Source organism: Xenopus laevis, chromosome 7S, assembly GCF_017654675.1.
Source record: "Xenopus laevis strain J_2021 chromosome 7S, Xenopus_laevis_v10.1, whole genome shotgun sequence".
Taxonomy (NCBI): domain Eukaryota; kingdom Metazoa; phylum Chordata; class Amphibia; order Anura; family Pipidae; genus Xenopus; species Xenopus laevis.
In genome coordinates this window covers 5,618,676-5,645,038 of record NC_054384.1, presented here as the reverse complement: position 1 = coordinate 5,645,038, position 26,363 = coordinate 5,618,676, and the positions used below count along the sequence as shown (strand labels likewise).

At 40.4% G+C, this 26,363-nt stretch overlaps 1 protein-coding gene across 1 annotated transcript in view; it reads left to right on the top strand.

The window, feature by feature from the left end:
- pten.S (phosphatase and tensin homolog S homeolog) overlaps positions 1 to 26,363 on the top strand; it is a 49,597-nt gene that overhangs the window by 5,727 nt on the left and 17,507 nt on the right. The window contains 2 exon segments of the mRNA NM_001197276.1: positions 14,360 to 14,444; positions 25,915 to 25,959. Coding sequence (NP_001184205.1) covers positions 14,360 to 14,444; positions 25,915 to 25,959 — 130 coding nt within the window.

Genomic DNA, 26,363 nt, shown 5'->3' with positions numbered 1-26,363 from the left:
AGCATATGACCGAATCTGAATCCTTCTGAAAAAGGCCGAATCATGCCCGAATCCCTGATATATATAGCTTTCAAATGGGGGTCACTGACCCCATCTAAAAACAAATGCTCTGTAAGGCTACAAATGTATTGTTACTGTTACTATTTATTACTCATCTTGCTATGCAGGCCTAGTCTATTCATATTCCAGTCTTTTTTTCAATTTCATCAGTGGTTGCTAGGGTTATTTGGACCCTAACAACCAAACTGCTGAAATTGCAAACAGGAGAGCTGTTGAATAAAAAGATAAATCGCTCAAAAACCACACATAATATAAAAGGAAAACCAATTGCAAATTAACTCAGAATATCCCAAAGGTGAACTCAAAGGTGAACAAACCCCTTTAACCCTTTTCCAGTGGTAGAATAAACCACCTGGAAAGCTCCACACTACCATGTGGTGTTTGAGCACTGACGTGAATATTTTTATATGTTTTAACCCAAAAATGCATTTGTGCAATTCAGGGCAAGAGGATTGATGTTTGCACTGCCAGTGGAGAAAATGCTATGTGTGCTATTAGCTTTGTCTTCAGGGTGCCAGTGCCAATATTTGAGAATTCCAGGTCTTCCTTTGATTACCAAGCAGTGTGCAATATAGAGGGTAAATGGGGCAGCGACATTGCCCTAAATTAGCACTATTGAATGGTTTGTTAAAGGGGTTATTCACTTTCAAAACCATTTTTTTTTTACATTGTTCGTTTCAGACAGTTCGCCAGATATAAAGACATTTTCCAATTACTTTCAATTTTCTTTTTGTGACCGTTTTTCTAATATTGACTCTTTAACTGTTCTAAATTGATAATTTAGTTGATTTATTTGTCCCTGCTGAGCCTTCATTACAGGCAGCTGTTAGAATTGATGCAATAGTTGCTAATATTCCACAGAAGCTGCTGAGAAATGGATCCACTAAATGTAGAATAATATCGTTTGGAATCTGCTCTTGATCAGACTGAAACCCCAAGAGAGACAAACATTAAACTTTAATTTTGGGAATACGGTAAGAAATCCAAAGATGGAAGGATCATAAGCATCTTGGTTTTTTCACTGATACCATGCAGCGATATTTTAGTTAATGGTACCTGGGAAACATGCCCTGGATCCCATAGCAAGTGTCAGGCAGATTGTAAATTGATGGTTTCTAACTAATGCTTTGATGTTGGAATATATAGACATCCTTTTTCTCTTAAAGGGTTACTGTCATGGTAAAACATGTTTTTTTTCCAAAATGCCTGTTAATAATAGTGCTGCTCCAGAAAATTCTGCACTGAAATCCAGTTTACAAAAGGGTAAACAGATTTTTTTTGATTTTCAAATCTGACATGGGGCTGGACATATTGTCAGTTTCCCAGCTGCCCCCAGTCATGTGACTTGTGCTCTGATAAACTTCAGTCACTCTTTACTGCTGTACTGCACGTTGGAGTGATATCACCCCCTCCCTTTCCCCCCCATCCAGCAGCCAAACAAAAGAACAATGGGAAGGTAACCAGATAACAGCTCCCTAACACAAGATAACAGCTGCCTGGTAGATCTAAGAACAACACTCAATAGTAAAATCCAGGTCCCACTGAGACTGATTCAGTTAAGTAGGCGAAATAGCAGCCTGCCAGAAAGCAGTTCTGTCCTAAAGTGCAGGCATAAGTCACATGACTGGGGGCAGCTGGGAAACGGACAATATGTCTAGCCCCATGTCATGTTTCAAAATTGAATATAAAAAAAATCAGATGCGTTTTGAAAAAACATGATTTTCCATGACAGTATCCCTTTTAATGGGATTTAGGCTACAGGTACTACCTATATCTAGATATTCGGTCACAGGTTACAACCTACCTTAGCTAAATGGAGATTAGGCAGACTTTAGTGAAATTCAAAGTCCGCCCAGCCAATCCAGCAGTGGCCTGAAGCACTGAGATTAGAATGTAGAACAGGACAGACAAGTAGTACCTAGTGGTTGCCAGCAAATGTAAGTGAAAGTGGTTCTGCTGTATATATTTAAAGCAATTACAGCACCAAATAACAAGCAAAGGGGGACAAGATGGACGATAAGAACAGTGGGAAGGTTCCGATATGAGCCGTGCTATAGGGTAGAGACTTGAAGAATCAAATTGTCAAAGAATAAATAAAGCAATTGGAAATTAGGGAAAAATAGTTGAAGAACAGATTGAAAACACAAGAATGGGGAAAGGAAAGGGTTAATAGGAACTGGTCAGACTTTCTGCAGATATCCTGCAACTGGATCCATACTTGTCCATTTATACATGAAGTCAAGTTCTAGTCGTATGTATATTTTTATTTGTAAAGCGCTCCTTGAGGGCAAAGCACTGTACAACAAAAAAGTCAAGATGAGAATCTGCAACGGTGCGACACTTGCACTAAACTCCAGCCTCCGCCAGTAACAGCCGAGAGAAGTTCTAATAAGGATGGAAACCTACTGGGCATTGAGAGGCTAAGCCGTATGTAAGAGAGGAAACGATAAAGCGGAAGTCAGAAGTTGGAGCAAGTGAAACTTGAAATTGGACAGTGAGACCACAGAAGGTAGAGGGGGGTGTAGGGTGAGAGCAAAGGGATCGCAGAGGACAAAGGAGGAAACTTTTGGTTACAGTGACTTGTGTTTTTTTGATCATTGGGCGCCAAACTGCCCCATGTATTATTGCATTCCCTATATTCATGAGTTGATCATCTGTGTTTCAGCAGAGTCTTTACACAGCATAGTTGCTAATACGGGTGCTTGGGGTTGACATTAGTGTTTGCGTGGTTTATTAATGAATCGAGCTGCTTTTGTCTTGGACTCTTGGCAGTTTATCTTCAGCCAATATGGCACCAGGACAAAACACAGGCTTGTTATTCATGCAACCTGGTCCGGTCAGATTCTTATCTGATACAGCCCTGCTAGTCCACTTCTGCAGCCGACACCATCCTGTGGCTTGCTCACAATCTCACCTATTTACTTGGTAGCCCAGGGCGAATAAGGCTTTCGTTTTGCTTTGGCTTCTGTTGTAGAGATGTAGGGAAGAGAACGGGCCCTACTTGGATAATCTGTGTCGAAGAAGCTGATGTTCTTACTGTTCTATCTGCTGATCACTTACGTTTCATGGTTACAGTCCCAGCTCAACCAATACTAAGTGATCCTTTACTGCAGGTTTTTAGCTGCTGCCAAATCTGGCTTTTGCACATTTCCAACGTTTGACAGATGTCTGCCTTTTGTAAAACTCGTGAATGTTAAACTGAGCATTGAATTGATGTTATTGCAGAGTGAAACTTGATCCCTTAAGCTGGCCATAGACACAAAGATCCGATCGTACGAATCCTCGTTTTGTACGATTTACGGACCGTGTTTGGAGTGTCCCGACATCTGTCGTGCCATGCCGATTGGTCGTTCAGTCGATCGGACAGGTTAGAAAATTACTGTCGGCTGCCGATAATATCTCTGTGTATTGCCGATCTGACGATCTTCAGAGAGAGACTGTCACCAGCTTTTGTCGGACATTACTTTCCTACGATTGCTGTAGGGGCAGAACATCGGCTGATCTGTTCCTTTTCTACTTTATTTGATCTGAAAGGTTAGTGGCAGGTCGGGAGATGGGTAAGTCCGATCGTTGGTGGATTCCAACGATCGGATCTTTGCATCTAAGGCCAGCTTTAATGTCAGAGGCTTCGTTCAAAAGGCTATTGCTTGGTAAATGCAAGCAAAGTTAGTCTCTTTACTAGGGATGCACCAAATCCAGGATTCGATTCAGGATTCGACCTTTTTCAGCCAGATTTGGATTCGATCGAATCCTTCTGCCCAGCCGAATCGGAATCCTAATTTGCATTGGCAAATTAGGGGCAAGGAGGGAAATCACGTGACTTTTTGTTACAGAACAAGGAAGTAAATGTTTTCCCTTAACCCCCCTAATTGCATATGCAAAGTCGGATTCGGTACAGTATACGCCCGAATCTTTTGTGAAGGGTTCGTCCGAATCCAAAATAGTGGACTCGGTGCATCCCTACTCTTTACTGTGCTGGTTTAAATGAAAGATTTCATATTCTTATCTTAGCATGGCAGACGAATGTACGTTCAGTTTGAAGCTTGTAGACACAAGCAGAGGCGACTAAATCTTCCCGAATCTGCCTGTGTGCTTGAACCCTGAAGGGTTGCATTTAAACCTGAACGGGGCAGGAGGAACATGGTCTCCTTGTGTTGGAGGCTGCTGTGTAACCCTCACTCTGCTTTAAAAATAGCTTATATAGCACCGACTTTTTTCTTGTTTAAAGTAAAATATAAAAAATATGTTGGGTTTTTAAATTCTCCCTATAATTCTAAAATATTTCTGGCCAATAAGTCATTGAAATCACCTTCTGTATTAATAGAGAAATATTAATATTTGCTCAAGTCTGAGATCCAAAGTACAGACGAGATTAAACTGAAATGTAGGATTGCACGTGCTAGGATTGCATCAGATTTCTGGCAGTCCTGGTTTTTTCCCCTACAGAGCTGATTGGCTGGCAGTATTAACAGATCTGCACATAATCCTAAAATTTTCGGGTGCGTGTATATAGTAAAAAGAACACAGTAACTCCAAATATAAAAATGCTTTGTAGGGGTATGTATATATGTGTATGTATGTATGTGTGTGTGTGATATTTCTTACACTGCCCTAATAGCATTTTGCTTCAGAAGTTCAGTTTACGTAAGCCATGGGGCCAGTTTAAAGAGATTCCATTATGATTTTATTTCTAAATGACACTGTTTACACTGCAAATAATTCACTCTACAATATAAAATTTTATTCCTGAACCAGCAAGTGTATTTATTTAGTTGTAATATTGGTGTGTAGGTGCATCTCAGGTCATTTTGCCTGGCCATGTGCTTTCAGAAAGAGCCAGCACTGCACTATGGAACTGCTTTCTGACAGGCTGTTGTTTCTCCTACTCAATGTAACTGAATGTGTCTCAGTGGGACTTGGATTTTACTATTGAGTGCTGTTCTTAGATCTTCCAGGCAGCTGTTATCTTGTGTTAGTGATCTGTTTGCTCTTTTGAGAAATGGATTTCAGTGCAGAAGTCTGCTGGAGCAGCACTATTAACTGATGTGTTTTGATGACCGGATCCCTTTAAGTTAACAGTTAGTATGATATAGAGAGGGATATTTGGAGACAATTTGCAATTGGTTTTCATTTTTTATTTGTGGTTTTTGAGTTATTTAGCTTTTTATTCAGCAGCTCTCCAGTTTGCCATTTCAGCAATCTGGTTGCTAGGGCTCAAATGACCCTAGCAACCATGCACTGATTTGAATAAGAGTGAATATGAATAGGAGAGGCCTGAATAGAAAGATGCATAATGAAAAGTAGCAATCAAGATTACCCTAGCAACCATGCATTGATTTATGAGTAACAAATGTAGCAATAACAATAAATGTGCCGGCTTACAGAGCCTTTGTTTTTAAGATGGGGTCAGTGACCCCCATTTGAAAGTTGGAAGTCCGAATAAGAAGGTAAATAATTCAAAAAATAAAAAATGAAGACCAATTGAAAGTTTGATTAGAGTTAGCCATCCTATAACATGCTAAAAGTTAACTTAAAGGTGAACCACCCCTTTATAAGCTTTTATTTTTGTGTGCATAAAATAACTTTTATATGTAAAAATATTTTTCACTTTATAGTATGGCCCTTTTTAAAGGGACAGAACAGAAGTTGCGGAGCATATTGGCAGCTGAATCATAAAATCTTCATTTATTGAAAATAATTAAAAGGGGTTGTTCACCTTCCAAGCACTTTTTTCAGTTTTAAGATTGTTCCCCAGAAATACTTTTTTTCAATCACTTTCCATTATTTATTTTTTACTGTTTTTCCAAAATCTAAGTGTAAAGTTGAATGTCTCCGGTGTTGAGTCCGACAGCTCAGTAATTCAGGTGCAGATTCTAAACTGTTAGAATTTTACAACATTTAGTTGATCTCAGCAGCATCTCTGGAGTATCAGCAACTATTGTATCAATTCTAACAGCTGCCTGTAATGAAACCCAGAGATTCTGCTCAGCAGGGACCAAGATAACAAATGTATCAATTTAGAACAGTTTACAGGGTGGGCGACCCCCTCCCAGAGCTGGTTTACAGGGTCGGCGACCCCCCTCCCAGAGCTGCTTTTAGAAAGGGAAAAAATATACTTTACACTTCAATATTAGAAAAACGGTAACACATAGAAAATAGAAAGTCATTGGAAAAAGTCGTTCTTTCTGGTGATCTATCTGAAAAGAACTAGTTGTTTGAAGGTGAACAGCCCCTTTAAGAGAATCATTTGGGCAGAAGTAGAATCATGGCATGACACAAACCAATTCTTGTTTAAAAAAGCAGTGTCAAAATAAAGGAGGAGATGGGGCGAGTTATGGCAGTTTGATGTCACATTTAGGTTTAGAGAAATGTCAGGCATTATACCTGTGAATTTCTCACTAAGCCCAGGACTAAAGTGCTTCATGCACGGTTTAGAAAATATAACACAAGCTGCGGGTCTATGCAATTCGTTTTAAATAGATAGTGACGTATTTAAGATTTTAAGTGGTAATATACCTTCCAAAAGTGACCACCCTCCTGCCCCCGTTTATGACCTGTTAAGGTGGCCAATTACGATCTTTCTGGGAAAAGATGTTTCCAAGAAAGATCGTTTGTTTCAATACACACGTGTAGAGCTGAATGGTCAGATATACGGGAAGAAACAATAGAATTCTACCTGTATCTGACCATTCAGCACTAACAATGGCCGATGTTTGGGTCCCTTCAAAGGCATCCGATAAAAATTTTCAGACGAGGCGACCGATATCCAAGTCTTCTGCCGATATCGGTTGGCTCTTTTTCCACCATACATGCAACGAAAATTAGTTTTGTACGATATTATCTGTGCGTCCATGGCCACCTTTAGTCCTACCTTTAGAATATTTGTGTTTGTTTGGCTGTCATGCAATGCTTGAACATTCTGCCTGTTTGGATAACCCAACTTCCAGTGCTGGGGATAATATCTAACATGGTGCCATGCATGACATAGACAGCTGACTTGATATAAAAAGAAGATTTAGGAAGGATAACATAGCAGAATCCCTAAAGTTGACCTTAAACGGGAACAATCCTGAAAATTTAATATAGGCTTCGTCATACTGAAGTAAGAAACTTTCTAAATACAATCAATTAAAACCTGTTTTGTGTTAGAAATAATCAAGTTTATCTTCACTATTCCTCTCTCAGCATCTGTTTCTCTTCATTCTCTCTTTGTACAGCAGTTGGGTGTCAGATATTCATTTACAGTTAGATCCAATATATCTTATGGGGGGGCTATCCATTCATAGACCCATGCCCGCCGATGACATCACAAAAGGGGTTGGGCAGGCGGGTGCCTATAAAACCGGAAGCCGGCAGTGTAAGATTTCGGGTGGGGAGAGCAGGATGAAGAGCTCAACCCTGCCTGCAACCCTCAAACAGCACAGCGAGGTCAACCCGACCCGCAAGTATAGGGTCGGCCCGCACATCACTAGCCACAGACACTGATTGACGGATAATTCAGACCAAGTCTGTGTCTATAAATGACTTATTGATATGCTGCTATTCACTGTTGTCTACCTGGCTCCCCTTTTTTAGGAAACAACTACTTCGATACTGTTGGGATTTTAATGATATTTAGGCCAGTCTGATTGTTTGTATCGCCCAGTAGATTGTATTTAAAGGGATCCTGTCATCGGAAAACATGTTTTTTTCAAAACACATCAGTTAATTGTGCTACTTCAGCAGAATTCTGCACTGAAATCCAGTTCTCAAAAGAGCAAACAGATTTTTTTATATTCAATTTTGAAATCTGACATGGGGCTAGACATTTTGTCAATTTCCCATCTGTCCCTGGTCATGTGACTTGTGCCTGCACTTTAGTAGAGAGATGCTTTCTGGCAGGCTGCTGAAAGCATCCAGAAAGCATCTCTCTCAATTATGAATAATATGGTGTCACGTTATGCTAAAAATGCATATTAACTTTAAAAATAGCCCCTTTATTGGCGTTCCCTATAGATGTTCTCTGGTCCCTCTCTGAGTTTCAGATGAGGGGTGGGTGTGTACTTAAGTTCCCTGCCACATGCAGAGTTGCTGGGGCCAATCACAGCCCTGCAGTCACACAAGCAAAGAACTGCTTCAGTTCCCTATCAGGTCCTGCTAGCTGCTTATTGGTTCCTGTCCTACAGTGCTGAGTGTTGCCGGCTTCCCTGCACAGCCTGGGAAAGGAGGCAGCAGGCAGTGGAACAGATGGGCTTTTGTAGGGTTTTTGTAGTAATTTACAATAAAGTAACCAGAAACACTACTTCCTTCTATAGCTATTTGTGTATGACTAATGCATTGTTACATTCTTTTTTTTTTATATATATGTCTCCTTTCAACATGATTTCTGACTTTTTTTTTTTTTTGAAAATTTTTTTTTTTTAATTTTTAAACTCCCCCCCTCCCCCCACCAATTAAGCAAAAATAAATGTACAATGAGTTTGAACGAGGGACACCCTTCTCCTAGCTGCAGAGTATGTCTGAGGCTTATAGATAAGGAGCAGTTGATTATACAGGGGCTTTATCAGTGGACTGGTAAATTGAAACTATTCCAACCGCAGTTCCTTGTTAGTGATGAGGTTGGAAAATGTACTTTCACTTTCACACGTTCATCTGCTCAGTGCAAGAAATAACCAAAAACAGATATTTATTAATAGACAATAGGCTGAATTTTCATCGCAATCATTTTTTATTATTCAGCTCATGTTAAAGAATGTTTTATTTACCGTTGTTTTTGTGTGTTCAGGATAGTCTCCCAGTTTGTATAAGCAGTTAATAAAATGTCACTGTATTCATGGAATTGGCCATACTTGGAATTGGCCATTCTACAACATGCTAAAAGTTAACTTAAAGGATAGGTAAACCTTGAAAATAATTGAATGTAAAATTTAGCAGTGGGCTATTCTAAGCACCTTTGCAATGTACATTCATTATTTATTTTGTTTTAATTCCAAGATATTAAGGGATATATGTACTGTTAATAGGAATGAATTTTGTTACAACAGCGCCACCTGCTGGTCAGTTTCCCACCAGTCTGACCACCAAGTAGTCAAGGAAGTTGTCAGGAGAAAGAAAGAGGCTGCTCTGATGTTCTTCTGCTTAGGAATGATGTAAGAAAGGTTTTTAATTTAATTCCTAAGCAGAAGAACATCAGCCTCTTTCTTTCTCCTGACAACTTCCTTGACTACTTGCTGGTCAGACTGGTGGGAAAATGACCAGCAGGTGGCGCTTTTGTAACAAAACTCATTCATATTAAAAGCACATGTATCCCTTAATATCTTGGAATTAAAATAAAATAAATGATGAATGTACATTGCAAAAGTGCTTAGAATAACACCCTCATCAATTTTAAATTCACTTATTTTTATGGTTTACTTATCCTTTAAAGGTGTGCCACCCCTTTAAAAGATCTATAGGCCATTGGCTGTTACTACCTACAGTGCTGTAGATATGTGCAAGTGTGATTGATAGGTCACATTTTTTAGCCTCCTTGTATTGTTCCTAAGCCAAATTAATTACAGATGAAGCACTTACTATATTTGCTCGCTTCAGTCAGTGTTGCCTAATCATGACTTGTTTTATGAGCAAGGGAAGAAAAGCTGATAAAAATCTTTAAGACAAATGATATAGATTTGTATGAAGGGCCTCTCTGTTGGCACTTGAGTCATTACATAACAAACCCTAAAAAAGAGCAATGTTGGATTTTATATGCAGAACAAACTATACTAGCCCAGAGGTTCAGCAGTCCTGTAACTACTAATCCTCGACCAAAACAAAATGAGGCCTATCTTCCGAGATCTTCACTGCTACGGATTTGAGCAGGTAGAGAGGCTTAAGCTGGCCATAGACGCACAGATCCTATCGTACGAAACGAGGATTCGTACGAATTGAGGATTCGTACGAATTGAGGATTCGTACGAATTGAGGATTCGTACGAATTGAGGATTCATACGATTTTCGGATCGTGTGTGGAGAGTGCCGACATCTTTTGTCCGGCAGAGATTGGTCGTTTGGTTGATCGGACAGGTTTGATTTTAACCCGAGCGATCCCGCCAAAAAGCCCATTGCACATCGTAATCGGATCGTTAGTCCATACGGCCGAACGTTCAGATTACCCCCGTTATAGCCATGCTCGTTAATGGCATATCAGGGAAAGATTCGTTCATTTGGTGATGTCGCCAAACGAGTGGATCTTTGCGTCTATGGCCACCTTTAGGGTGTTACAAAAATTTCACCGGCACACAGGATAATGCAAGCATGCTGCAATAAATCACATAGCAAGGCCGAGCCTGCTTGCATTATCCTGTGTGCCGGTGAAATTTTTGTACTGCTGTTATTGGAAGGTGGCCGTCTCCTTCCTTTGCTGTGCACCAGGGAGTCACTATCGAAGGACGAGGGTGTGCGGGTGTTTTTGGAATTCACCTTTAGGGTGTACCATTTACAGTCTAAAGGTGGCCATAGACGCACCGATAATATCGTATGAAATAAATTTTCGTACAACGTTCGATGTGCATTTGGTGGAAGACGAGCTGGCCGATATTGGCAGAAGACTTAGATATTGGTCGGCTCGCTGATCACCCCAGGCTAAAAATTTTGATCAAGCGCCTTTGAAGGCACCCGAACATCGGCCATTGTTAGCGCTGAATTCATCAGATACAGGTAGAATTCTATTATTTCTATATGTATATCTGACCATTCAGCTCTACACGTGTAGATTGAAACAAACAATCTCTCTTGGAAAGTTCTTTTCCAGGGAAAATCTTAATGGTTACATCTATGGCCACCTTAAATGGGACCAGTCACCCAAAAAAATTATTCCAAATCCTATTTTATCACAATAGTCAAGCCAGATGAACTTTAATTACACTAAATAAGTTTTTTTGAATCTTGTTTCCTTCAGTCTGGGAATTCATAATTATAACAAGCAGGCAGGAGCCATTTTGTGGACACTGTTATTAAGACAAGTCTTGTATCATCTCAGAATCTTGTTTGTGCACCAGAATGGGGGACCTGATGTCCATCCCCATGTCCTGGTTACACAATTAAATGGTGAAGAGAACTGGGGAATGTGGGGAGAGCAGTGACATGTAGGAAGTGCTGAATGGAAAGTGAAAGTAATTGTCTGCCCCGCCTCTATGCCTAAAGGTGGCCATAGACGCACAGATAATATTGTACGAAACAAATATTCGTGCGTGTATGGTGTGAAAAGAGACGACCAATATCGGCAGAAGACCTGGCTATCGGGCAGCTTGTCGATCGGGCTGGATGGAAAATTTTGATCGGGCGCCTTTGAAGGGACCCAAACATCGGCCATTGTTAGTGCTGAATCGTCAGATACAGGTAGAATTCTATTGTTTCTACCGATTCAGCGCTACACGTGTGTATTGGAACTTTTCCAAGAAAGATCCTAATTGTTACGTCTATGGCCACCTTTAGGCGTATAGGAGGGGCAGACCATATTTGATTGACAGCTGAAATTTTTAAATGATCTTTTAACCACTATGAATGCTTTAATAAAAAATAGAAATTTGATTTCATGTTTAATTTGAAAAGGACTTTTATTATACAGCTTTTTGTGTCTGGGTGACAGGTCCCCTTTAATTCTTTGCATTAGTGCTTCTTTAGGAAGCCATTCAATAAATAGCCTGAAGCTAGGCCGGTAATTTAGACTTGGCGACTGCTGGGTTAGCGCGGTAGTCTTTATGGTTTATTTACTTTTAAAGAAGACTTGTATTTATGCGCTGCTTGACTTGATTGGAGCACAATGGAAAATAATTTTGTTAAAATGGATACAAGTTCCCAGGCTGCAGTGGATTCTGGTTAGCAAGGCCCCCCTCCGTCGTGTGAGCGTCTAACTACAGGGATAGTGAAATAGCCATTCTTCGAGGAACTTTTCTTCATGGACTTAAGCCAGAAAGGATTATTTCCTACAACGGCATTTGAAGTGTGGAATAGAACAGCGCTGTTTTCAAGTACATTCACTTAAGAAATTAGCTTGGCAAATGCCATGAATATATCCCCTATGCTGAAAATACCAAAGGCTTTTTTTTTTTTTTTCTCTACCCCTGCTCCTTTGGCCTAGCCAAGGCCGCTCAAGCACAAAGTGTTCACTGTCTTAAGGATTCTACAGAAAGTCTGTACTGCAGCTGGAACAGACCGTGCTTTATACTCCCCTCTGATATATTTAACTCATGGATCTGGGAAATCCACGTACTGTCAGATTATTGCCGAAATACTGAAAATTGTTTCCATTTATTCCAAACAGTCCTGTGCCTGTAGCATCTCTCTGTAGGAAAAGCAGATCTTACAGCGACACATTCTGTCCTGATTTTTTTGATGTTTTTATTTCTAAATTAAATTTTTTTAGTTGTAATATTGGTGTGTAGGTGCATCTCGGGTAATTTTGCCTGGTCATGTGCTTTCAGAAAGAGCCAGCACTTTAGGATGGAACTGCTTTTTGGCAGGCTCTTGTTTCTCCTACTCAATGTAACTGAATGTGTCACAGTAGGACCTGGATTTTACTACCGAGTACTGTTCTTAAGGCCCCCCCATACACGGGCTGATAAAAGCTGCCGACAGACCGAGTCGGCAGCTTATTGGCCATCTGATGGGCTGGTATCTGACCATCTCGATCTGGCAGGTTAAAAAATCCTGCAGGATCGTGGCCGCATCTATGCGTGTATGCGATCCGACCACCCCTATCGGATCCATTATGATCTGATTGTTGGGCCCTAGGACCCACGATCAGATCAGACCTATATCGCCCACTTCGATGTGGGCATATCGGGGAGAGATCGCCAAACGTACAGATCTCTCTGTGTATGGCCAACTTTTTATCTACCACTTGTGTTAGGGAGCAGTTATCTGGTTACCTTTACATTGTTCTGTTGTTGCTGCTAGGGGGAAAGGGGGAAAGGGAGGAAGTAATATAACTCCAACTTGCAGTACAGCAGTAAAGAGTGACTGAAGTTTATCAGAGCACAAGTCACATGACTGAGGGCAGCTGGGAAACTGACCATATGCCTAGCCGTTTGCTCTGATGAGAAACGGATTTCAGTGCAGAATTCTGCTGGAGCAGCACAATTAACTGATGTTTTTTGAAAAAAAACATTTTTTTCCCTGGACATCATCCCTTTAACTCTCTTTAGGGTCACACCGGTGATAGAGGTTGCCCATCTGACTAGTGTGACCTGATAACTTGGCCTGTGGGTTTTTTATCTTTAGATCTTGGGCTTTAGGTGGACAGTAAGCTGTGCTCTTTCTGAATCGGGGGCTACACTCATGCCCAGACTGACAATCTGTGAATTTTGGCAAATGCCCGAGGCCTTGCTGTAAGTTGCCATAGACAGTCACTATTTAGGAGGCAGTTTAGGGCTCTGTATATTTGAAATACTAGGGCCTATTTTGAATTTCAGCCCAGACCTGTCCACACTTTTCTGTATGAGCTAATAGTTGTGTGTTTTTTCTGCAATCTGACTAGGGATGCATTTGGTAATCGGCCAAATCATTGGTGAAAGATTTGGGCGAATACTGAACCGAATCCTAATTTGCATATGCAAATTAGGGGCAGGAAAGGAAAAAGTGAAAAAAAAAAATCTTCTTTTGTGACGAAAAGTTGTGTTATTTCCCTGCCTGCCCCTGATTTAAATATGCAAATTAGGGTTCGGCCAGGTATAAGGATTCGGCCGAATCCTGAACCGAATCGTGGATTCGGTGCATCCCTAAATCTGACCAACCGGAGCATAAAACAGGTGCAGTCTTCCAAATAGTGATCCACTGAATCCACTATATGGGATTTGGCCGAATCCTTTTGGAAAGATTCGCCGAATTCCGAACGGAATCCTAACCCTGATTTGCATATGCAAATTAGGGGCGGGAAAGGAAAAAGTGTGAGCATTTTCTTCACTTCCTTCTTTTGTGATGAAAAGTGACGTCATTTCCCTCCCCGCCCATAATTTATAGATGAAAATTACCATTCGGGTTTGGTTCGGCCAGACACAAGGATTCGGCTGAAAAAGGCCAAATCCTGAACCGAATCCTTTGGTGCATCCCTACTTGCAAACCTGTATAAGTAACTGTGGGAAAATAATGAGTAAGTCCACTTTCTACACTTAGGCCAATAGATGTTCAGTCTCAGAACTTTCTTATTAATCGTGACATGATGGAGACGAGTTCGAGTTCCACCGGAATGTCTTTATCATTCATTATAAAGTGAAAATAATCTGCACAAGATGTTTCGTTCCCTGCTGTTTATTTTTTCCTTGACATAATAACTCTTCAGATATTTATCCAAACATCATTGCCATGGGCTTTCCTGCAGAGAGGCTGGAAGGTGTATACAGAAATAACATCGATGATGTAGTGAGGTAAGTAACCACTATCTTCTATAACATGTATCATGTGACTTGCACGTATGTATTTCTTGCTCATTGGTTGGCTCTGCCGTTGTTTTTACCCAAAATAGGAAGCATAGAAACGTCAAGAATACCATTATGTTTTCATTGTATCAATAGGCTCTTCCCAAACACAAAAAAACCCCACCAACCCCATGTCAGTTCCAATATGGGATCCGTTATCCGCAAACCCTTTATCCAGAAAGCTCTGAATTAGGAAAAGCCTCCATAGACTCCATTTAATCTAAATCATCCACATAATTAAAAACGATTCCCTTTTTCTGTGTAATAATAAAACAGTAGCTTGTACTTGATCCCAACTAAGATATAATTAATCCTCATTGGAAGCAAAACCAGCCTATTGGGTTTATTTAATATTTACATGATTTTCTAGTAGACTTAAGGTTTAAAGATCCAAATTACAGAAAGATCTGTTATCAGGAAAGCTCCAGGTCCCAAGCATTCTGGATAACAGGTCCCATTGGTGCAGATGAAAGACAATTTATTATGGTTTCCCTGTAGGGATGCACCGAATCCACTATTTTTGATTCAGCCGAATCCTTTGCAAAAGATTCGGCCGAATACCGAACCGAATCCTAATTTGCATATGCAAATAAGGGGAAAACATTTTTTACTTCCTAGTTTTGTTACAAAAAGTCACACGATTTCCCTACCCGCCTCTAATTTGCATATGCAAATTAGGATTCTGTTCGGCCGTGCAGAAGGATTCGGCTGAATCCTGCTGAAAAAGGCCTAATCCCAAACTGAATCCAGTATTCGGTTCATCCCTATTTCCCTGTAACATTTCAAAATCCATAAAAGCTTGTTCTCGCTGTCTTTTGTTTGCCCCTGTTGTTTGCTTGAATTACCTAAAGAACATTAGGACTCCACTACACAGACTGCTTTGAATACATCAGACACCTGTAGTACAAGAATGGGACCTGTTATCCAGAATGCTTGGAACCTGGGGGTTTTCGGATAATGGATCTTTCTGTAATTTGGATCTCCATACCTTACGTCTACTAGAAAATCATGTAAACATTAAATAAACCCAATAGGCTGGTTTTGCTTCCAATAAGGATTAATTATATCTTAGTTGGGATCAAGTACAAACTACTGTTTAATTATTTTTTAAAAACCGTGTCTATTGGAGACGGCCTTTCCCTAATTTTGAGCTTTCTGGATAACCAGTTTCTGGATAATGGATTCCATACCTGTACTGGTTTCTAAACTGCCATATCGGAATTCCGCCCTGTAATGGGAACTTGTATTGTATAAACACTGTATATTGTGTGCGGTCCCTAAGCTTAAAAAATTGGATTAATTGGATAAAATGGAGTCTAAGGGAGATGGCCTTTCTGTGCTTTGGAGCTTTCTGGATAACTGGCTTCTGGATAATGGATCCCATACCTGTACTCTCCTTTTTACTATGATTGATGTTTAAGTCACCAGCACTAGGAGTATTTTATATTGATTTGTACTGGAGCAGTACCAGGGTTCTAGTGATTTACTAGCCTGCGGGAAGGCAGTTCGGGGAGATTAGTCGCCCGAAGAAGAAACGATTTGTCGCTGGGCGACTAATCTCCCAAAATAGCAGCGTGTGTCTCTGCCCTAAAGATACAAATGGATTGTTATTGCTACTTGTTATTCCTCCCCTTAATATTCAGGCCTCTCTTATTCATATTCCAGTCTCTTGTTTAAATCAGTGCATGGTTGCTAGGGGAATCTGGACCCTAGCAACCAGATGGCTAAAATTACAAACTGGAGAGCTGCGGAATAAAAAGCTAAATAACTCAAAAACCACAAATAATAAAAAATTAAAACCCAACTACAAATTATGTCGGCAAATCCCTCTCTGCATCATAACAAAAGTTAACTCAAAGGTGAACAACCTTTCTCGGGGTTTTGTTCTCTTTAGTTAATTGCCGTGTATGTGTCACTTAGAAATACAAAGAGGTTTTCATACAAAAAGCAAAAGCACTTGAGGCTAATTGTTTTATGGATGTTCAATAAGGTAAAAGCAGAGGAATGAAGGGAGAGATGTCATGGTGTTTAAATTCGGAATGTCTAGTAAAATGTCAGGCTTAATCTCTTTCCCAGACAGTGTAGGCTATGGGAGGTGTCGCAGTGTTAGCGTTTGTGTCATTGCTCATGTTTTTTACATCTGCTACTTTTAAAAACTCTCTCCTCAGTGTCAATTGTGATTTTGTTCTGCACGTGGGTGGCCAAATCAGGCACAGATCTGTTCTTATAGCAAAATCTTCATCGCTAATGAGCCATTTTTATTGGCTATGCTTAGAAGAGTATAGGATTAAAACAAAATGCTGAAACTTAAAGGAACAGTTCAGTGTGAAAATAAAAACTGGGTAAATAGACTGTGCAAAATAAAAAATGTTTCTAATATAGTTAAGGGATACTCTCATGGAAAAACTTGTTTTTTCCGAAACGCATCAGTTAATAGTGCTGCTCCAGCAGAATTCTGCACTGAAATCCATTTCTCAAAAGAGCAAACAGATTTTTTTATATTCAATTTTGAAAATCTGACATGGGGTAGACATTTTGCCAGTTTCCCAGCTGCTCCAGTCATCTGACTTGTTCCTGCACTTTAGGGTGGAATTACTTTCTCGCAGGCTGTTATTTCTCCTACTTAATGTAACTGAATGTGTCTCGGTGGGACTTGGCTTTTACTATTGAGTGCTGTTCCTAGGTTTTAGGTTAGGGAGTTGCTATCTCATTACCTTCCCATTGTTCTGTTGTTAGGCTGCTGGGAGGGGGGGAGGGGTAATATCACTCCCAACAGTAGAGCAGTAAAGAGTGATTGAAGTTTATCAGAGCACAAGTCACATGACTGGAGGCAGCTGGGAAATTGACAATATATCTATCCCCATGTCAGATTTTAAAATTGAATATAACAAAATCTGTTTGCTCTTTTGAGAAATGGATTTCAGTGCAGAATTCTGCTGGAGCAGCACTATTAACTGATGTGTTTTGAAAAAAACATGTTTTCCCATGACAGTATCCCTTTAGTTAGCTGAAAATGTAATGTATAAAGGCTGGAGTGAGTGGATGTGTAACATAATAGCCAGAACACTACTTCCTGCTTTTCAGCTCTCTAACTCTGAGTTAGTCAGCGACTATAATGGGGGCCACATGGGACATAACTGTTCAGTGAGTTTGTAATTGATCCTCCGAATTCAGCTCAGATTAAAAAGCAACAGTTATGATCTAGTCACTTATTGGTTACTGCCTGGTAACCAATCAGTGGAAACCAAGAGAGCTGGTTTTTACACTTCAATATTAGAAAAACGGTGACACATAGAAAATAGAAAGTAATTGTAAAAAGTCATTATTTCTGGTGATCAATCTGAAAACATTTAGTTAAGGTTAAATTTTTCCCACCATATCCATAATCTGCTTAATTAAGCGCAATAAGTCGGCAGTGTAAGGGGACCTCTGATGGGCTTTCCCGATTTATATCTGGCAGAAACCATCCAGATGTCCCATCGGGTAGGTATAGAAATCCCGTTGGATTAAGGACCAAATCAGTTCATTGATGTAATCCTTGATCCGGCTGCCTGTATTTTCCTCGTTGTGATCCGATCGTAGGGCCCATTGAATCAACCTGATATTGACCACTTCAAGGTGGGTATTTCAGGGAGAGATCCTCTTGTTTGGGGACCTCGCTAAATGAGCAGATCTCTTTATGAATGGCCACGTTTAATCTTCATATACATAGCCTGTACTTCAGAGATACGTCTCCTTTAATAGTCTCTTGCTTTGGCCGTGCTCCAAGCCCAATGACAAATAAAGGTGTAGCATAGCGAGCATACCGGTTCCATAAGGAATGTACACATACAGATAAGAATGCTCACAATGCACTGATTATGTGGTGGAAGCTAAAGTTGTGCAGCAAGTTATGAGGAAGCAAAGATCCGTGGCCAAATATGTGCCGTTTGCTGCAGCGTTCAGCTATGAAATGGCTTTGAAAGGCTGCTCCTTTGCACAGAAAAGCCCAGTTATTACTAGAAAAAGGAACAAATGTAGGTGATGGGTTTGGTCAGCCCTGATGAATAGCACCGAAATCCCTGTTATTTCCGGTTTGTGGTGATAAAAATCAAGTCTGCTCAGTTTATTGTGACTTTGTCTTACAAATAATGTAACGCGTGTGAGAATTTTCTGTTCCGGATTGACTCCTCAGAAATGATTTGGGGGGAATTCACAAAAGTGTAAAGAGCCCATTTTTGGAGTAAAAGTGGTGGTAAACTGGAGTAAAATACTTTCTCCATATTCACAAACAGAAATCCACCTAAATCCCAGACTCAACCACCACTTTTCATCCTTTTGTGAAAGAGACAGTTTATGGACAATTAAATGAATTGAATAAATGGCAGAAAAACGACAATTTAAAAATGGAGTAAATCTCAGTATAACACTTCAATTTTAATATAATCTGCTCTGCTCTGGTTCAGCCAATCTTCGTTTCACACATCTTGTAGTAATAATTCCCATTGAGGAATTATCATATTAATAGGGATTAGCATTTTATAGTAAGGGCTCAAGTTTGTGTCTAACCCTATAGGTGTAAAAGCCTCATTAACAAAACACCTTAAACACTGATTGAACAAAATAAGTGTATTTTATACAATTTGATATGTAAAAAGTTCTTAAAGGGATACTGTCATGGGAAAAAAAAATTTTTTCAAAATGAATCAGTTAATAGTGCTGCTCCAGCAGAATTCTGTACTGAAATTCATTTCTCAAAAGAGCAAACAGATTTTTTTATATTCAATTTTGAAATCTGACATGGGGCTAGACATTTTGTCAATTTCCCAGCTGCCCCTGGTCATGTGACTTGTGCCTGCACTTTAGGAGAGAAATGCTTTCTGGCAGGCTGCTGTTTTTCCTTCTCAATGTAACTGAATGTGTCTCAGTGGGACATGGGTTTTTACTATTGAGTGCTGTTCTTAGATCTACCAGGCAGCTGTTATCTTGTGTTAAGGAGCTGCTATCTGGTTACCTTCCTATTGTTCTTTTGTTTGGCTGCTGGGGTGGGGGAAGAGGGAGGGGGTGATATCACTCCAACTTGCAGTACAGCAGTAAAGAGTGATTGAAGTTTATCAGAGCACAAGTCACATGACTTGGGGCAGCTGGGAAATTGACAATATGTCTAGCCCCATGTGAGATTTCAAAATTGAATATAAAAAAATCTGTTTGCTCTTTTGAGAAATGGATTTCAGTGCAGAATCCTGCTGGAGCAGCACTATTAACTAATTAATTTTGAAAAAAACATTTTTTCCCACGACAGTATCCCTTTAACTCAAACTTATTTTATTAGTTTTATCTTAATGAATGAGGCAATATTAGCAATTTGAGTGAATATATTATCTAAAGAAAACAATGTTGCCAGATGAGCGGATCTCTCCCCAATAGGTTGGCCATATCTGGCTGGTCTGATCGTGGGCCCATCATAATGCTGCCAATACAGGTGGTTGGATCGCGGGACCGCATCTACGAACAGATTTTTAACCCTGTCCGATTGACATCTGCCCAACCTTTTGGCCAGATATCGATCGGGGAAGCCCGTCGTAGGGATCCACACATGTGCCGATTGGTCCTTATATGGCCACCTTAAGGCTGATCGGTGCTGACGTTGTGCTGCTCCCTCACATGCTTATGCACACGTATGTCAGTGGGTCTCTGGGAGTTGTCCGTACTTGAATTGCTTCCGTTGTTGGGTGGGTTTTTACTGGGATCTCTGCTAACAACCATGACACGTGCAGTATATACTCGAGTATAAGCCGAGTTTTTCAGCCCCCAAAATATGCTTGGCTTATACTCGGGTCAAGCACAAAAAACGGTTGCCGGTGTCCAAGAATAGTCGCCGGCGTCCAAGAATAGTCGCCGGCGTCCAAGAATAGTCGCCGGCGTCCAAGAATAGTCGCCGGCGTCCAAGAATAGTCGCCGGCGTCCAAGAATAGTCGCCGGCGTCCAAGAATAGTCGCCGGCGTCCAAGAATAGTCGCCGGCGTCCAAGAATAGTCGCCGGCGTCCAAGAATATTCGCCGGCGTCCAAAAACGAAACTTACCAGAAGCTGCTTCATTTCTCACCCAAGGCTTATACTCAAATCAATAAGCTTTCCCAGTTTTTGGAGGTAAAATAAGGTACCTCGGCTTATACTCGGGACGGCTTATACTCGAGTATATACGGTATGTGATATACTGAGCTCCACGGAAAACTGCAGAACTGACATTCTTGTGGGCCACACCACCTAATAATCAAAGCCAGATTAAAAGTAATAAAGCTTTAGAGCTACATGGATGTGACATGAACTCTTGTTTAGTGTCCAGAGGAACAGATAGCCATCAGTCTTATTTTCCAGCCTCCGTTATGGGGATTTTGACTTGCATTTTGCTTTGCAGAATCCAATCTCTTGGCAGCTGCATAATATGTAGTTACCCTGCTCGCTAAAAGCATGGGGGGGGGGGGTTATTGGTATTGCAAATCTAAGGGCTGTTTCCGATGGGGAGACAAATCTCCTGAAAATGTGTCTCCAGTGGAAATCACAAACATATTGCAAAGTTGCTTGAAGTTTCCTCCCCAGGTAACTTTGTGTGACTCCAGAAGAACAAAATGATTTGTTGGTTTTACCACCGATTTCAATTATTAAAAATTGAGATTTGTCACCCGCAGTCGTGCATTTTTTATCGCAAGAGACAAATCTCCCCATCGGCCACTGCCCTTAGTGTAGCGAACGACTTGCATGACGGAAGCTATTGTTTTGGCAAATAATTCCTGCAATCAAACCGTAACTTCTTCTATTACTTCTGGATCAAGTTCCTGTATAGAAATGTAATAGTTCAGTGATGAATGAGGAATCGTTTGTCTGTGTTTATAGGGATACAGGACAGGGGGGATAATTGCTGCTGGAAGTATAAAGATTTGGGTTCTTAGTGAATTGTACATATAAAGGGGTTGTATAATGAAAGAGAATGTTTCTCTTAATATACTTCCCATGGTGGGGTGCCAGTCTAGTAATGTAAGTGTAGGGATCTTATACAATTACTTTGGCCATAGAAAAGAAGAATGAAATGTATCCGTTATGGAGGGGAGTCTGGGAGGGAGGTTGGGGTCTGTATGTTTTGGGAGAAGGAAAGGATCACTTATGATAGCCAGACCGCAGAAGGGCTTAAGGAATTGAGTGAATTTTTGTGGTGTTGACAAGGAGAGAATGATATTGAAGACTAGACTTTGCTGTCTGGTCTGGAACTTGCCGCAAGATATTTTGAAACCGGAGACCTGAACTGAAGGTGAAGGTTCCAGCGCAGAAAGATGAGATTGCAAGTTAAATTATCTGATGGTGTGATGAATGGAGCCTGGTAATGGAGAAAGCACCGTGATTTGATCACTCAAACAGTAATGGGCTCTACTTGGGAGGGAAAGCAGGAAAGTTGTTTGTTGTGAATGATTTGTATCCTGGGGAATAGTTTGAGTGAAGCTGCAGAGGTGTCAGGGGAGAAATCAGTAGAGGCCTTAAGGTTCTGCTACGATTATTCAGTCATTTATTTAGAATTTGAGTAAAGGTGGCCATAGACGTAACAATTCCAAGAAAGATCGTTTGTTTCAATACACACGTGTAGAGCTGAATGGTCAGATATACAATAGAAACAATAGAATTCTACCTGTATCTGACCATTCAGCACTAACAATGGATGATGTTTGGTTCCTTCAAAGGCACCAGAACAAAATTTTACATCCAGCCCGATCGACGAGCCGACCGATATTCAAGTCTTCTACCGAAATCAGTCAGCTCTTTTCCCACCATACGCACATCAAATATTTTAGTACGATATTATCTGTCTATGGCCACCTTAAGCCATGCTTAAAGTAGAACTAAGGCCTAACTAAAGAAGTAGTTAGAAATGTTGTACATTGTGTTTTGTGCTTCTGTACCAGCCCAAGGCAACCACAACCCTTTAGCAGTAAAGATCTGTGTCTCCAAAGATGCCCCAGTAGCTCCCCATCTTCTGTTCTGCTGATTCACTGCACATGCTCTGTGCTGCTGTCACTTACTGAGCTTAGGGACCCACTCACAATATACAGTACACATAGAATAGAAATGTCACAATATAAGGCTGATTAGTAATTAATACACATAATTACTACATGGCAGCACAGAAACCAGTGCAATTAGCATCAGAATTGAATAATCAGCAAACCTGTAGCATCAGCTTATATTACAGCCAGGGAAGATCATTTTCTGCTGGATAATTAGTAACGAGCCCTAAGCTTAGCTTCTCAACAGCCAATCAGAGCCCACTGAGCATGTGAGTGTCACAGACACTTTCCAAGATGGTGACCCCCTGTGACAAGTTTGAAGTCCTGGATCATTGCTGCTATCGACAAGCTCAAACTTTAGGCTGGTAAGTTCAGTAAATACAATATGGCATTTTTAGCCATTCATTTTTAGGATTTAGTTCTCCTTTAAGCACACAAGTGCATGAACTAACAATAGTCGGAGTGGTAAGTGTCTTTTATGAATAGGTGTAATTGGAGAGAACTGAACAGGTAGATTACTGCTGGGATTAGGACAGTGGGACATTAGGCAAAATCCTAAAATCATCAAGAGACAATTTGGATGCATAAGAGGTAACACCTATGTGCCTAGAGGCTAGCTATATCTCTCGCTCTCCATATCTCTCGCTCTCCATATCTCTCTCTCGCTCTCTATCTCTCTCGCTCTCTATATCTCTCTCTCTCTCTCTCTCTCTCTCTCTCTATATCTATATATATATATATATATATATATATCTATACCTCAAATTCAGCTGCAAGTGAAAAATCTCTGCTGCTTTCAGGAAGTAGAAAGGGGTACAAAAAGGGAACTGAAAGCCGAGTAGTGGGCAGATTCCTCTCCCCATGATTTAAATTCATTTATTTGGCACCTTAAAAAGTCTGTGTTCCGATCTGCTTTAAGGTGCATTTGTGCCATTCCTCGTCCAATCCTGTTCTCCCCTTGTCTTTTCTAAAGCAGGCTACGATTACTTACAGGATTCCTTTGTAGCAATTGTTGGGTATACCTTATAGTGTATAGTATGAGTATTATCCCTGTATTTGCTACTATATGTATTAGTGGGAGATACCATATTTCTAAGCACTTTCTCTACATTTTGGTGCAAATTCAATTCGTCTGTGTAACCGATTGGGACTTGCTTCCTGATTTTGCCAAGGAACATCACCCTTGGCATTAAAGGAGAACTAAACCCTAAAAATGAATGACTAAAAATACCATATTTTAACTTATTGAACTTATTGCACGAGGCTAAAGTTTGAGCTTGTCAATAGCAGCAATGATCCAGGACTTCAAACTTGTCACAGGGGGTCACCATCTTGGAAAGTGTCTGTGACACTCACATGCTCAGTGGGCTCTGATTGGCTGTTGAGAAGCTAAGCTTAGGGCTCGTCACTAATTATCCAGCAGAAAATGAGCTTCCCTGGCTGTAATATAAGCTGATGCTACAGGTTTGCTGATTATTAAATTCTGATGCTAATTGCACTGGTTTCTGTGCTGCCATGTAGTAATTATGTGTATTAATTACTAATCAGCCTTATATTGTGACATTTCTATTCTATGTGTACTGTATATTGTGAGTGGCTCCCTAAGCTCAGTAAGTGACAGCAGCACAGAGCATGTGAATCAGTGAATCAGCAGAAAAGAAGATGGGGAGCTACTGGGGCATCTTTGGAGACACAGATCTTTACTACTAAAGGGCTGTGGTTGCCTTGGGCTGGTACAGAAGCACAAAACATAATGTATAACATTTCTAGCCTACTTCTTCAGTTAGGCTTTAGTTCTCCTTTAAGAAGGATCTTCGGGTAGAAAATGCGTCACAGCCCATATGTTTAACCACAAAAGCCAGACCTTCCCTATTTCGTCTCTGTACTTATGGTAAAACTTCAGCTTCGGTTCAACAGTTTCATTCACTTCCCTGTTCTGCTTGTGGCTTCACCGTGTAACGCTGCACCACCTCTCCTTGCGTGACCAACATAAAGGCGATTACCCTGAATGTACATTTACAGAAAATGACTTCACTGCTTCTGTGGCATGGGTCTTTACAAAAAAAAAAACCTGGCTTTTAAAATATAAAATACCCTTTTGTAAAACCGAGACTATTTCCAACCTCGGAGTTTGATGACCACACAAAGGTGCAGAAGTCCAGGCGAGAGATTTATACAAGTCATGGAACGTATTTCTTAATATCCTCATTTTTAAAACAGCGAATATATTGTTTCTTGTACACATTTGTCATCCATGTTACAAGTGACCTCATTAACCACTAAATACAGGTATTGGACCTGTTATCCAGAATGCTTGTGACCTAGGGGTTTCCGGATAACGGATCTTTCTGTAATTTGGATCTTCATACCTTAAGTCTACTAGAAAATCATATAAACATTAAATAAACCCAATAGGCTGGTTTTGCTTCCAATAAGTATTAATTATATCTTAGTTGGGATCAAGTACAAGCTACAGAGATTATTTGGATAAAAGTGAGTCTATGGGAGATGACCTTCCAGTAATTCTGAGCTTTTTGGTTAAAGGGGAAGTAAAGTCTAAAATAGAATAAGGCTAGAAATGCTGTATTTTGTATACTAAACATAAACATGAACTTACTGCACCACAAGCCTAATCAAACAAATGATTTATGTTTTCAAATTTGGCCACAGGGGGTCACCATCTTGTAACTTTGTTATACATCTTTGCAAGACCAAGACTGTGCACATGCTCAGTGCGGTCTGGGCTGCTTAGGGATCATCATAAATAATCAAAACCGTACAAGTCAAATAATATCTGCCAGAAGCCGATACAGCAAGACTGATTAATAATCAGAATATACAGACTGCACTGGGTCCTGTGTTGTCATGTAATCTAATGTGGATTTTATAGTTTTTGTATTATTTAATACAAACTTTCTCCAACTCTGCAGAACCAGTGGCTGCAGCAAAATAATGCTCCAAATAGAATCCCAGTTTATCTGTTTAAATCTGGCTCCATGGTCTTTGTCCTGCAGCTGGAGTTGGAAACAGTAAAGGGGATGTAAAGGCAAAAATAAAATCCAATACAAATCTCTACACAGTCGCCGACTGCTCTACAGGGAAACAAACAAAGCTGCTTGAGTTCTGCATGGCTGGGAAGTAAGGCGGGGGCTCCCCCTGCTGTTCATAAGTATGATTGTTTCCCTGCAGGGCAGTTAGGGACCGTCTGACAATTCCTATCCACAGCAGTAAATGAAGGGAGAATTTCACTGCATACAGTCAGGTTTCTTATAAAAATGGTACACATTCATTATTTAAATCTATTTTAACAAATACCTTTTTGTTACATTCTATGTGGGCTTGTGAATACATTCAAAATCATTATTCTTTTTCTATCTTCCCCCCCCAGGTTTCTGGACTCGAAGCATAAAAATCATTACAAGATCTACAATTTGTAAGTACTCAAAATTTTTATTCTTTATAAAACAATAAAAAGCCTTAGCAAGAGAAAGTGCGGTGCTTTTTCATGTCTGTACAGCGAGAGAACAAGGTATTGTCTTACACACTTGTGTGCCTGAAACAATTAGTTGGAGGAGTCTAATGGAGAGTTCTCTTCGCTCTGTTCTGCTAGAGAAGTGATGAGGTTAAAGGGAATTTTGGAAGGCTGCCATGTTACTTGATCTACTTTTTAAATGGCTTGGAATGGAGCCCATTCTATGGCCTGTGACTGTGCTCTGAATGGAAATAGAAGGTACAGATAATGTAATTGACTTGTGGGGGAAAGCTCCCCGAAATCACAGGTGAATTGCTGAAATGAATGCGGTCTGTTCCAAAAAGATGTTCCTCGCTTATCCTGCT